The sequence below is a fragment of the Solanum stenotomum genome, chromosome 7 (genome assembly GCF_019186545.1).
Source record: "Solanum stenotomum isolate F172 chromosome 7, ASM1918654v1, whole genome shotgun sequence".
Taxonomy (NCBI): domain Eukaryota; kingdom Viridiplantae; phylum Streptophyta; class Magnoliopsida; order Solanales; family Solanaceae; genus Solanum; species Solanum stenotomum.
This window is the reverse complement of record NC_064288.1, coordinates 11,115,708-11,128,557: the sequence shown is the minus strand read 5'-3', so window position 1 is coordinate 11,128,557 and position 12,850 is coordinate 11,115,708. Positions and strand designations below refer to the sequence as shown.

Below are 12,850 nucleotides of genomic sequence, written 5' to 3'. Positions count from 1 at the left end.
ATATAAAGCTAATCATAGATTATCCATCGACCATGAATATTTTAACGACTAATTTAATTTACAGCACAATCAGCGGGAAATTAAAAAGCACAATAAAGTTGTTTCTCCTCACCACTAAAGCTTGAAACTTTTTGGTGAAGCTTTTACGCAGGTGTTTGGACATGTGATTTTATCTCGTGATTGGAAATCGCGAAATGAAATCAGAGCGCTTGAATATGCAAGTTCATCTCTCAAATTCTCCAAAAAAAAAAAACTTGATTTGGAAATAGATTTCACATTTTTTAAAGGGGTAAGGCACAGGTACCCCTATATTATGACTGAAATCGCAAAGACATACCTAAATTTAACTAGAATCCTATTTTCCCCTGAACTCATTACACCTTTTGTGCTGATGTGACACCTTCAACCACCCAAGTTGGTTGTGTTTGAACACATGTGTCTGCCACGTATGTGTATATATATTATTTATTTTGTTTTGTTTTTTTAAAAAAAATGTTATTTTCTTTTAAATTTCTTTTTTTAAAAAAATTCTTATTTTCGTTATCTTGTATTTAAATTAAGTTAATACACATTTTTTAGGACAAACTACATAAATCCCACTAGTTTAGATCCTAATTACTAAGATTCCCGATAGTTTCAAATATTACTTTCTCTATCATATTCGTACTTAGGATACATGAAACTGAATCCGCGAGATGCATGTATCTTGCTGAATTTAAAAATAGATGTACATATATTATTTATTTAAATTAATTGGTTGTAACAGATTTCCTTAATTAGAGGAGTTATTGAGGATTTTCAAAATACATGTACAATTAATTCTGAAAATTTAAACAAATTAAATCCCTTAATATAAGGTGAAAATCAAGGATTATATCTATGTTTAATTTATTTTATTTTATTATATTATTAATAAAAGACAAAAACATGTATATTTTGGTCATATAATTTGATTAGTTTCATTTTATTACTCTTAAAATAATAAATTTATTAATTTGATGTATCTATTTTCAATATATAATGTATCCAACCAACTAAATAATTAGATACGTGAGTGTCATACAAGTACATTCATATGTATCGTATAAGTATCCAGTATTAATTTCATGTATCTATTTATATGATTTAATATTAATTTCATGTATCTATTTATATGATCTAATATTAATTTCATGTATCTATTTATATAATCTAATATTATTTCATGTATCTTTTATATGTATAATTTGATGTATCAAGTATCAATTTCATATATTATATCCAAAAATATGTATCTTGGATAAATATGAAAATAATTAGATACATTGTAATAACACAACAAGATATATGATAATATTAAGATACATGATAGAAGATCATATCCTATGACAAGACTCATATACATGATAGAATAAATTGTGTCAAATACATGCGTAAATCTCCAATTTATTCATTAGATACATACACACTCAATAAGATACATTGATAAAAACTAGATACGTATAATTGTATCTCAATAATGTATCAGATACATCAATAATGTGTCAAATACATGCGTAAATCTCCACTTATTGAAACTTTTTGATTACGTTCGTGGCTGATTAGGGCATCTTACCGTGGCGGTGTTTGCTTCACCTTTTGATTCATCAGTGTTGCTCATTGTGCCTAGATCCGACGGGAGAAGTGACTCGAAGTTTTTTGGTTGATCTATAGTGTACAAGGTATGCAACTGATACTATCGTCAATGTCGAATTTGATTAATCTATTGGGCTTGAAATCTCTGCTTACAACGATACCTATTGTCTCTGGGCTCGAGAGGTGTCTCCCCTTGCGAGAAAAAATGGTGGTTTCATGGGGAATTCATTTGAGAGTGAGAAAATCAATGGCTAAGAATTTGATGTGTGTGTATTGACAAGTTGTAGATTATTCATTTTAATTGAGTGTTTCTTCTCAATAATTTTGACTCTTCAAGGGAAGAGGAAGAGGAAAAGATTGAGTTTGAGTTTTACCCTAACTCACATTATCTGAGAGAAAGATATTTATTTCTAATTAAAACACTAATTTAAGAGTTTAAATATAAAGATAATTAATCAATCCTAATTTAAAGAGATATGAGTACTGATTGTATCTTCAATAATATATGGTATAAGATATTAAAAGAGGTAACATATGTAATTGTTTAAAGATAGAGGTAACCTTAGTATATATGGTAGTGATGTATATCTAATAAAGTAGTTTATCCTTTTTTTTTAACCTTGTATCAATTTTTTTTTTTAAATATTCTTATTTTTTTATCTTGTATTTAAATTAAGTTAATACACATCTTTTTACTTTGTATCTCTCTCTTTCTCTTTTACCTTCATTCATTGTTTTTTCTCTTTTATTTTTCTAATGATTTTATTTACTCGTTTTTTTTTTTGTCTTTCGTTTTGATTTGATTTCAAAATTAATTCCAAACGTCTTGTATTTAAGATAATTTAATTTCGAACGTATATCAAAATAAGTAAAGATAATCAAACAAAAAATATAAAAAAAAAATTAAAACGTTAAAATTAAAAGACACTTTTTAAAAAAATATACATAATTTTTTTTAAAAATAACTCAAAGTGAAAAGATGATAAATTAATTAAAAATTGTTTAAAGCGAGAAAGATTTTAAAATAAATATCATACAAAGAAAGAAATAAAAATAATTATATATATTTAAATTTTCATATCAATAAATATGTATATTAACTAATTATAAAGTGACCAATTAAAAAAGGACATGTGTCCAATTTGTGCACTTATCACTTGTCTTCAAAAGAGTGTGCACATTTTATTCCATTTTAAATTAGTATAGGGGGTAATAGGACTCTGGTTAGGTTTAGGTATGTCACTGGAATTTCGATCATAGTCTAGAGGGTACTTGTGTTTTATCCTTTTTTTAAAATATAAAAATTGACCTACAAGTTTATATTTATTTATTTCATATGTAAACAAAATTTACCGTTGATATTGTTACTATTACCAACCTTTGAACTATTTATATTTATATTAGATATAATTATTACTCTCACCAATCAATTTTATAGTTGATAATATTACTCTTAGTCTCTTACCAACCTTTAAATCATTTATATCGAGAAATGCACGCTCAAATATGGAGATTGTTCGTACTATGTGTGTGTTGGGGGGAGGGGGGATATTAAAGAGTAGTACACTACAACTCATGTTTAGTTTTACTTTTTTATTGAACGAAAGTTCGATCAGTAAATGTTGTATATTTTTTTTTTTGGAATAACTTTGTGTTATTGTATTATGCTTTGGTTATGAACTTTTGTATATTTGGTAAGATTGTATAAAAAATGACATTTTCAATAGTTTTCGCAATTTATGGATTTTTTATGTTTATGAGCAAAACATACTGACTTAAAAAATTCAAATTATATGTCCAAACAAAACTTTAACTTTATCTCATAATATTTCGTATTATAATTTTATCTCACGTGATTAAGCGAAAAGTACACTTAATTTTAAAAATCTTCGTTTCTTGCTTTTCAATAAAGTAATTTGGAGTTGTTACCATTTGTATTTGGACAAATCATTTGAAAATCACACCGTTTTTGTTAGCATTAGAAAAATAACTTGTGTTCTGTCAATTTTTTTCAAAAAGTTATTTTTTTAGTGATAATTAATAAGGAAAGAATACATACATCTATTACTTTACAAATAATACTATTCAAAAAGAAAAAGAAAAATATTTTTATTCATTTACATTTTAATACTTATCTAAAAATAAAAATAGTCTTAATTATTTTTATTAGATACTTAAGCTTATGTAATAAGAAAACTACTTCTTTAATTTTGTTTGGAAATTGGTAAGATTTGCTAATAATATAAAGAGTTGGGAAAAGGTCATGGTAAGAAAACTAAAAACGGAGAAGGAATAATATTTTAATGTCTGATTTCTCCTTTGGAATAGGTAAAAATCATTTACGCTTCTTTATTTTTGTTTTAAAATCAAATTTCTCCCCTTAACAATGAATAATAGATATTTTCTCCCCTTTATTCTATGTTATATGCATATATTATCCTCGCTATTTTCAATCTTTCATATATATAATATTTATTTTAATCTAAGTATTTATAGATTTTTATTTAAGTTCATTAATATTATAAGTAGAATATTTTTTATTAATATCAATTTGTCACAAAATTAATGTATTATTTATGATTATTAATTTAATATTAAATGTATTAAATATCTATATAGATGCATGTTTTCGTTCTCTTATTCTCTAATGTCTATATAGATAAATGATTTTTGATTGTCAATAATAAAATATTTTTAAATTAAAAATTTACTTACAATATAAATAGATAATATTTCAAACATTTGCTATAAAATATATCCCTAAATTGTTGTAAATGAATATTAAAATTTTGATTATTTATTAAAATATAAACTTTTTACTCTGTTTATTATTTTATTATAGAACACTATTAACTTATACATTCACTTAGTATAATTTTTTACTTATATTGAAAAAATATTTAGTTTTTATATAAATTTTTTACATAGATTAAAAAATAAAAATTTATGATTTTAAATAAGTAAAAAGAGAAGACAAAGGTTGTCACAACCGAAAGTACACCCTAGACGTGACATGGTGCATAGGACCCCGAGAGGCCCTATACAAGCCACTTAACATACATCATACAAGATAAAATAGAAAATCAAGAGATTTTATAAGACAGTTCAAATCATAAGAGTTGACAAAATGTAGCGGAAGTCTAACATAGTCTCAAAGTCATCTAGTACATCAAGAGTTATTGGGACGTAACACATGCATCACATACAATACGGAAAAATAAAGACAATAAGCAATAACGGGTTCGGGTCCTCTGTACATGAGGACTCATCAATCTTCGAATCTAGTAAAGTGAACACTAGCCACGGAGATGCGGAGTGGGAATGTCAGACCCTACATTAGTGAAACAATGTAGGCAAAAGTATGCGTTAGCACATGGAATGTACTGAGTATGAGGGGAATGCAATAAAACATGAGACATGATCATAAAAGGACATAATTGAAACATGGAATACAAGACCAAGTTAAAACATAGTAAAATCATTTAAGAAGATTCATAAATCACGAACATGGTCAATGCATCTTTAAATCATAAGGGAAGCTTCATAAAACATTAGAAATCAACTTAGTTCTTTTTGTGGGAAGTTTAGCGTTAATCGACATATAGACCATGCGAACTATAACATGGAATTCAGTGTCTGCCTCACACCGAAAATGGGTGTCATACTTGCCAAGGTAAGGACCATGATCTTCTAGCTTACGTGGATCCACTAACTAATGTCTATCTAAGACAATCATCGTTTATCTAAGACAATCATCCCATAGTGGCACATAGGTATGTGATAGGGAGATTGCTACTAGAAACCCGACCTCTAGCTATGGGAGAGCTTCCATCTCATTATCCTCTCGGTACTAAGCATAAATCCCACTAAATACTTATTAATCTTAACTTGTCTTATCATTAAGAGACATGGGTAATCGCCGCTTGTCATATCATCCATGGAAAGGCACAACTAAGCAATCAATCCATGCTAAAAACATCATAGATTAGCTCAAAGGTATACACAACCTAAAATATTAATGGTAAGGGTATGAATAGCCCTAAAGTATAATGGAGGATACTGCCATACCATTTATAATAGTTCGGGGGTATATTTTTGTCATTTTTCCCTTTAAATTAAATTAATACGTGTCACATAATGATTGATGTGTGATAACAATTGTTTTTTAAAATTTAGGATTTATGTAATGATATCATTTCAAAATTGTTTAGGGGTAATAGAATGTCATCATAGTTAAGGTGTTTTTTTAAAAAAAATTCGTGATAACTTCATATGTTACTTTATGTCTTTTCTCTAATTAGTTTACAATACATATAGTCATGTTTTATTTACATAAAATATAGCGAAAAGTCATAAGAAGTATACACTGATTATACATTATAGCTTGTCAAAAGTTGTAAAATGTAAACATGGAATATAACAATAGCGTACCTACATAAGAGCTATACACTAACTATATATTATAATACACTCAAAAACCTGAATATAGTTAACTATATATGAAGTATACATTGACTATTTAATCTCAATTAATTTGAAATCACCTCTAAACAGTCCCATATTTTAGAAATGAACTCCTCTCGTTGTTTTGAATCTTCTGATATATAATACACTCGAATCGATTCACATTTATGCTACGCCGAATTTTTTTCTAAAAAAATGGAAGTGGCCGCAAGAAACAACAGCAGCAGTATGAAGAAGATGAAGAAATAGGACCAAGAAGAAGGCCAAATTTTGTAAGGCAAAGAAGAAGCAAGAAGGATATTTTTTTGGGCATTTGTCCATTGTTTTAACTTTGAAGAAAAGAGTAATGAGTAAACTGGGCATATAATTGGTAGATGAGCCAAAATTGGTGGTAACATTTGAATACGAGTAGGACACTGCAATTCAAAGTCGTTTTGCATTTGGTTTTTTATTTGGACACCTACCGCACCTCTCATATTTATTTGGTTTGGCATTCAATTGCATTGTGGTCGAGTCTTTCTTTAAATCTCGTGCATAGTGAGAGCTTTAATATATCGGGCTGGATGGGCCCATCTTTCTTCAGTTAGACCCAACCCCACATCCCTTAAATTTTAGAAAAAGGTACAAATTTTAACCACTGTTTTAATTATTATATCTCACAACAACTACCTTCTCTCGCTCTCCACACTCCTCGTTTCCTCCGAACAAGCCCTTTTCTCTCTTCAAGCCTTTTTCACAGGTCTTGAAAAGCCTAAATTTTGATCTTCTTTTGGTTCTTGTTTGTTCATAAATGGCTAAGGTCTACACTTTGGCTGAGGTCTCCCAGCACAACAGCGCTAAGGATTGTTGGTTGGTTATTAGTGGCAAGGTATAATTTCTTGATCTCTCCTATTTCATTATGTTTTCATTGCCTAGATCTTACTCTTTGATCAAATAATGAAACAATAGAAGGAAAAGATTCAATCTTGATTAGTTGTATGTGTTAAAAGATTGATTTTTTATCAAAATTATGTTATGCTTTTTGTAGACCACCATCTTTTATTTCTTGTTTTTATGTGGAGGCAATGGGGTTTTGAAGTGGGATGGGGTATGATCTCATCCTGTTGTTTGATTGTTTTGTGGGTTGAGGGGCTTGCATTATTGGATTTCATAAATTAATCGGTAGTTTTCTTGATTCCCTCAATGTGAATTGCAACATATCTATGTCTTTCTATTAGGAATTGCAGGGAGATAATCTAATAACTTGAAAGTTTCAGTCTTGGATTTGGAGACATGAGTGGTAAATATTTGATTATTAAACACCACAACACTCAAGCTCTGACTTCCTCTTCAGTAGCTTCTGAAACAGTTGGCAAAATTCTTCATTCACTACTGCTAGAATGCGAGATTCTTCTCCTCCATTATTGATGGGGCGAGTCATTGTCTATGGTTTGTATTATTTGTTGAATATTTGATGGGCACAATTGGTTGCTAATAACTTAAATTTTATTATTGCAAAGTAAAGACCCGCTTCGATCTTACAATTCTTACACTCAATATTTCTTGCGCTCACAATCTAGCAACTCTATTTGTTCCTCGCTCTTATTTCTCACGTGTTACTTGCTTCAACAACATTATTTACTTGAGCACATTACAAACATACATCGCAAATGAACCGCATTTATTTATAGGCTGTGATGCAAGAATCTAGCTAAGCATATTTACTACTCTATTCTAGAATGTTCCTTCAACTATTTATTTCTAAAACTATCCTTTCTAGAATATTTCTAGACTTTTTTTTTCTCTAGAACACTTCTTCTAGAGATCTTCCTTCATTTATTTACAACTCTTTGACTATTCTAGATTCTTTATGAAATATCGTAGATACTAATTAAGTTGGTGATGAGTTCTAAACACTCCCCCTCAACACCAACTTAATTTGTTCTTTGTGTCTGTTGTGAGCTATTCCTGAAACTCTGAAAGCATCATGATGTCCATACCCTTTGAGAATCTCAACCTTAGTAAGGCTACTCTAGTCCTTACTCTTTGAAGCTTCGTCAAAGGTAGTAGTCTCTTTGATATTGACCACCTCAATTAACACTGCATCTATATATTTGTTGTGTGGGCGTTTCGGTCGTGTCTAACTTCTTAGTTGAGGTTGCAGAACTTCTTGGACTCCTTGCAATTCTTCTGGGGTTTCATGTACTCTAGTTTGCCATGGGCTCTTATTATCTTCTTTTGAAGTTATCTCCTTTGTATGTATTTTGTGTTTTTCACATATCTCTTATTCTGATTTTGCCTTGCTTCCTTGTCCTGCTCCTTCAAGTTTATGTCGTAGCTCTTGCTCCAATCCTTTTGAATCTGGTAGGAGACTTCTTTGTACCACCATGTTGGTGCTTCATCAAATACCACATAAGTTGTTTCGGCTGGCAGGACATAGATTGACTCTAAGCTTCTTCCCTATATGATTGGTATGCTTGTAACCTTCGTCTTTCGATATAACTTTACTTCATTTGGCCCATGGAAAACATAGTTTCCTGAATTTATTAGTTGCGACACAAATAATAAATTCTTGTTCATATCTGGGACATGGTAGACATTTTGAAGTTCCACTTATTTCGAGTTGTGACGAGGCACCAACAATGTCTTGCCAACTGGAGATATTTGCATTTTTGAATGATTTGTGGTCACCTTCAATCACCTTTATATTCACTCACTCATGCTGATAATATTTTCCCATCATCGGTCCTGTGATTGGAGCCATCCCGAATCAACGATCCGATCATGTTCATAATCGACCAGTTTCTCACTTAGAGTTGTAAGTGCGAGCTCATCTTCTTCGTTAGAGTGAGAGTGACAAGTTCTTCCTATTGATTGCTTTCTTCAACTACATAAGAGGTTTCAAAATCCCAAGTTTCTTCCTCATCTTGCTTGTTTTGAGTTGAAGTAGCTATGTTAGGTTCAACTTCCTTGTACCAAAAGTCTCTCTAGCGTAGTATCCTTTCTTTCCACAATTATTGCACTTCTCCATTTTCCGCTTGTTATGTCGTGATTCTTTGATATTGATTCTTATTGTCTTCCCTTGGGGTGAGCTTCTCTCGTTTGTTGAAGAGCACCTTATCTTCATCTTTTATAGAGAGACTTGATAGTGACTTTTCTAAATCATCTTCATTTGCCAACAAATTTATTAACTTAGATAAAGTTGGTTCTCTGGACCACCCTCGTATGACCATAATTATGCTTTTATACGCCGATCTTAAACTATACTTTGCTGTTGATAATTAGTTTTTGTGGAGCAACAAAATGCTGCATTACTTTGAGTGGTTGGCATCAATTGCACCTTGTATTCCATGTTACCTCACTTTTAATATTCCTTTTTTCCCTTGCTTCTTCTATTTCTTCAAAAAATTCTGTTTACTATTTTACAGGTATATGATGTAACAAAATTCTTGGATGACCACCCTGGAGGTGATGAGGTTCTGATATCTTCAACTGGTAATATATTTTGATATATTCTTTCCTGCAACTAGAATTTTAGTGGTTTTGGTTTCCAGGGAAGGAAAAGTGAAGTTTGCCGGATAGCTGAGGGATAAGTAGGAAATACTTTCTTCCTAATTAAGTCAAGCAAAAAGGTGTAGGAAACTTGAGGAAAAAACTTTGTTTTATAATCTTTCCTTCTCTTTTTTTCTTTAGCATGCAAGAAATGCCTTCATTTTCCTTTATTTTACTGTACATTTTTCAAAAAGTACATTCTTTTGGAGCTTTCGTGGCATCCAACTGAAGCTTTACTGAATTGATGTTGGAGTAATTTCTCAAATCTTACATGTTATCTGTATAAAATCAGAGTTGTAAAGACAAATATCAATCATGTCTATAGTTTGCCATTACCAACTTATTAGACAAACTTGATATAAAGAACTATAGTTCTTTAGAAGACAGCGGTGAGCGAGTTCCTGATTCTTTGTGCAGGAAAGGATGCGACTGATGATTTTGAGGATATTGGCCACAGCAGCAGTGCTCGAGCAATGTTGGATGAGTACTATGTAGGTGATATTGATTCAGCAACCATTCCCACCAAAACCAAGTATACTCCTCCCAAGCAGCCTCAGTACAACCAGGACAAAACATCAGAGTTCATCGTCAAGCTCCTCCAGTTCTTAGTTCCCCTGATTATTTTGGGTGTGGCTTTTGGCATCCGTTTCTATACCAAACAGTCAGCAGCTTGAAGATGGAGTTCATGGGGAATACATAGTAAGTGTCGAAGAGAGAAAGCCAAAAAAAAGTTTGGGGGTGGGTGAGGCTCTTTGTCATCTGAGCAAGTCTTGGTTAAATTATGGGGATAGTAAGAAACTGTCTTTTGTAGTGATGAACCCTTTCTCAGACTTCATATGGTCTTCTTTTAGTGGTACTCTTAAGATTTTTTTGTTTCTGCAGTTGATAGTCTCTGCAAATTGAATTCCCTGTTTGGGTATTGATTTATTAGGATATTTCCATTTTCTTTGGCATGCCTACCTTTTGAAACGAGCAAAAAGCGTGGTTGATATGTCAAATTTTCACAAGATCCTCCAGAATGCATGTTAACATTACAACAACAACATACCCAGAGTAGTCTCATAGAGTGGGGTCTGGGGAGGATAGTGTGTATACAGACATTACCTCTAGTCCTCTACCTCAAAGGTGAGGTAGAGGTAATTTTTGATAGACATATGTTAACCTTCTTTTTGGGTTTCCGATCCAATGTTCAGTATCCACATTGAAGCCCGACTTTTTGGACTTGTGTTGCATAGGGCTCCCTACCGAAGTACGGGAGGAGTAGCCCCATCCACTGCACCACATCCATGTTAACATTATCCCAAAAAAGAAGGCTAGGAAAGCAAAGAAGCCATGGTCTGTGATCTCTCTTCAAACTGAGGAGTTAGATTCATGCTCAAGTAGTACTAATGTTTTCAAAGAGATGGCCAAAACAAGAAACATAAAAAAAAAAAATGAAAACAACCCCAAAAAAGACACAATGAGAGTTTTGAGAATCAACAAATTGATCTTAGAAAAAAGAAAACATACAAAACAGCTTGCAATGTAACTGCCAATAACTAGCTAACTTATTTCTTTCAATATTCTTGATTAATTGAGAAAAAGTACTATCACATATGGCAATGGATACTGCAAACAGGCTTTGGACCATTCGAGTTCTTATTGAGAGTTTATGCTTTGTTGTTTTAGACATTGTTGTTATAAAAAGTTAAACTGTAACTTCTGTTTTCCCCCTTGCCCTTTTTTTAGCATTTTCCTCACTTAGTTCGACACGTAGCAGAAGGTTAAATCAGAGTTTATATCAGAAGTAAGTTGAAGAGTGTTTTCGTTTTTCAAGAAAAGAACAAAAGGAGATGTTTACTAAATATTAAGTGTGTGTTATGGAGTCACATAAAGTAGATAATAACAAGATAACTAACTGGCTCATGAACTTTGAAGACATCATTCTATGTCACAGATTATGCAGCATCAAAGTATACAAAAAATGGATCTTAGATACCACCAAATAGAGTCATTATGAGATCATATTATCCAATTACAAGTATCTATTGGGTACTGTTGATCAACAAGGCCACCACTTTTTCCTATGTCTAATTCTTGTGTTCCCCTCCACCCTTTTGTCAGGTTTTGAACACTAACATATTATAAGATTGCTAATTTGAGTAATCAAGTTCCCTCCCCTTTGGTTATTTTTTGCATAAGCTTATCAGAAAGTCCAGAAATAAACTGACAAAATGGGTATATCAACAAGAGAAGAAGGTTTACTAAAGTTAGTACATCCTGGTCGGCGTGTTGAGACTCATACAAAGCCTATTATTGCAGCAGAAGTACTCAAGAAGTACCCGAGACACTGCATTGCCCGTCCAGATGTTTTCAAATTTCCCTGGATCGTTGTTCGTCCTGAAGCAGTTCTGCTTCCAGGCAAAGTGTTCTACATAGTTCCTAAGAAGACAATTTATGATCTTTTGAAGGCCAAAAGGCAGCAGAATCAACTTATGCCACTAGCAATCCCCACACTCAACAGTTACGATTCCCACGATTTTACTTCTATAAGTACTAGTCAAACCTCACTTCTCAGGGAAAACCAATTCCTCAAGAATCGTGACAATCGTCCTCTTAATGTTCAGAACTTAAATCTTAAGGAAAAGCAGACCCTGAAGAAGCATAGAGTCTCTGATTGGAGCTCATCGTTCGAGGGAATTAAGTCCTTGAATAATCTTGGAAAGCATCAGTTTCCTCATCGAAACTCGCTCCCTAAGTCAACAGCAGGAATGACTCCAAAGCACCTTACACATGGTAAGCACCCCAACAGGCTTCAGAATTCTCCTTGGTATGTTGCAAGTTACGAGGATGGCGATTTTAAAGAGAATAGAAATGGACATGATAACTTCTCTCAGCAGTCTATTGATGATTCATCCTTTGACAGTACATTTATGCACTCTAAAAGATATTACAACAGCAGCCATAGCCATTCTCCAGCATCACGAGTAGCCAACCACCGTTGTCAGTATACAATATGTTCCAACCAAGTTGAGCTGAAATCTTGTTTGAGAAAGACGGATAGTGAACGAGGGCAGCTCAATCTGAGGGTGACTTTTGGCATGCCAATTGTTACTAAACAATGGAAGAGTTACTTCCATGTTATTTGATGAACTGAATATTACCATTGAGATTCTTAGAATATCTGTGAAAAAGAAAGGAACAAAAAGTAGGAAAATTATGAAACAATTTGCCTAAAGAGGGAGCAAAAATATGATTCAGA

The 12,850-nt window shown here is 32.0% G+C and overlaps 1 protein-coding gene across 2 annotated transcripts in view; it reads left to right on the top strand.

Moving 5' to 3' along the window:
* The first annotated feature begins 6,721 nt into the window (after positions 1 to 6,721).
* Positions 6,722 to 12,850, top strand: part of LOC125871448 (cytochrome b5) — a 10,473-nt gene continuing 4,344 nt past the window's right edge. The window contains exons 1-3 of one of the 2 annotated variants that reach the window (XR_007447013.1): positions 6,722 to 6,946; positions 9,486 to 9,552; positions 10,027 to 10,339. Coding sequence is in view for 1 of the 2 variants with exons in the window: in XM_049552034.1 (XP_049407991.1) it covers positions 6,869 to 6,946; positions 9,486 to 9,552; positions 10,027 to 10,283 (402 nt within the window). In the remaining variant the exon portion in view is untranslated. Of the gene's footprint in view, positions 6,947 to 9,485; positions 9,553 to 10,026; positions 10,531 to 12,850 lie in introns of those variants that run through there. The other variant, XM_049552034.1, reaches the window with a different exon arrangement.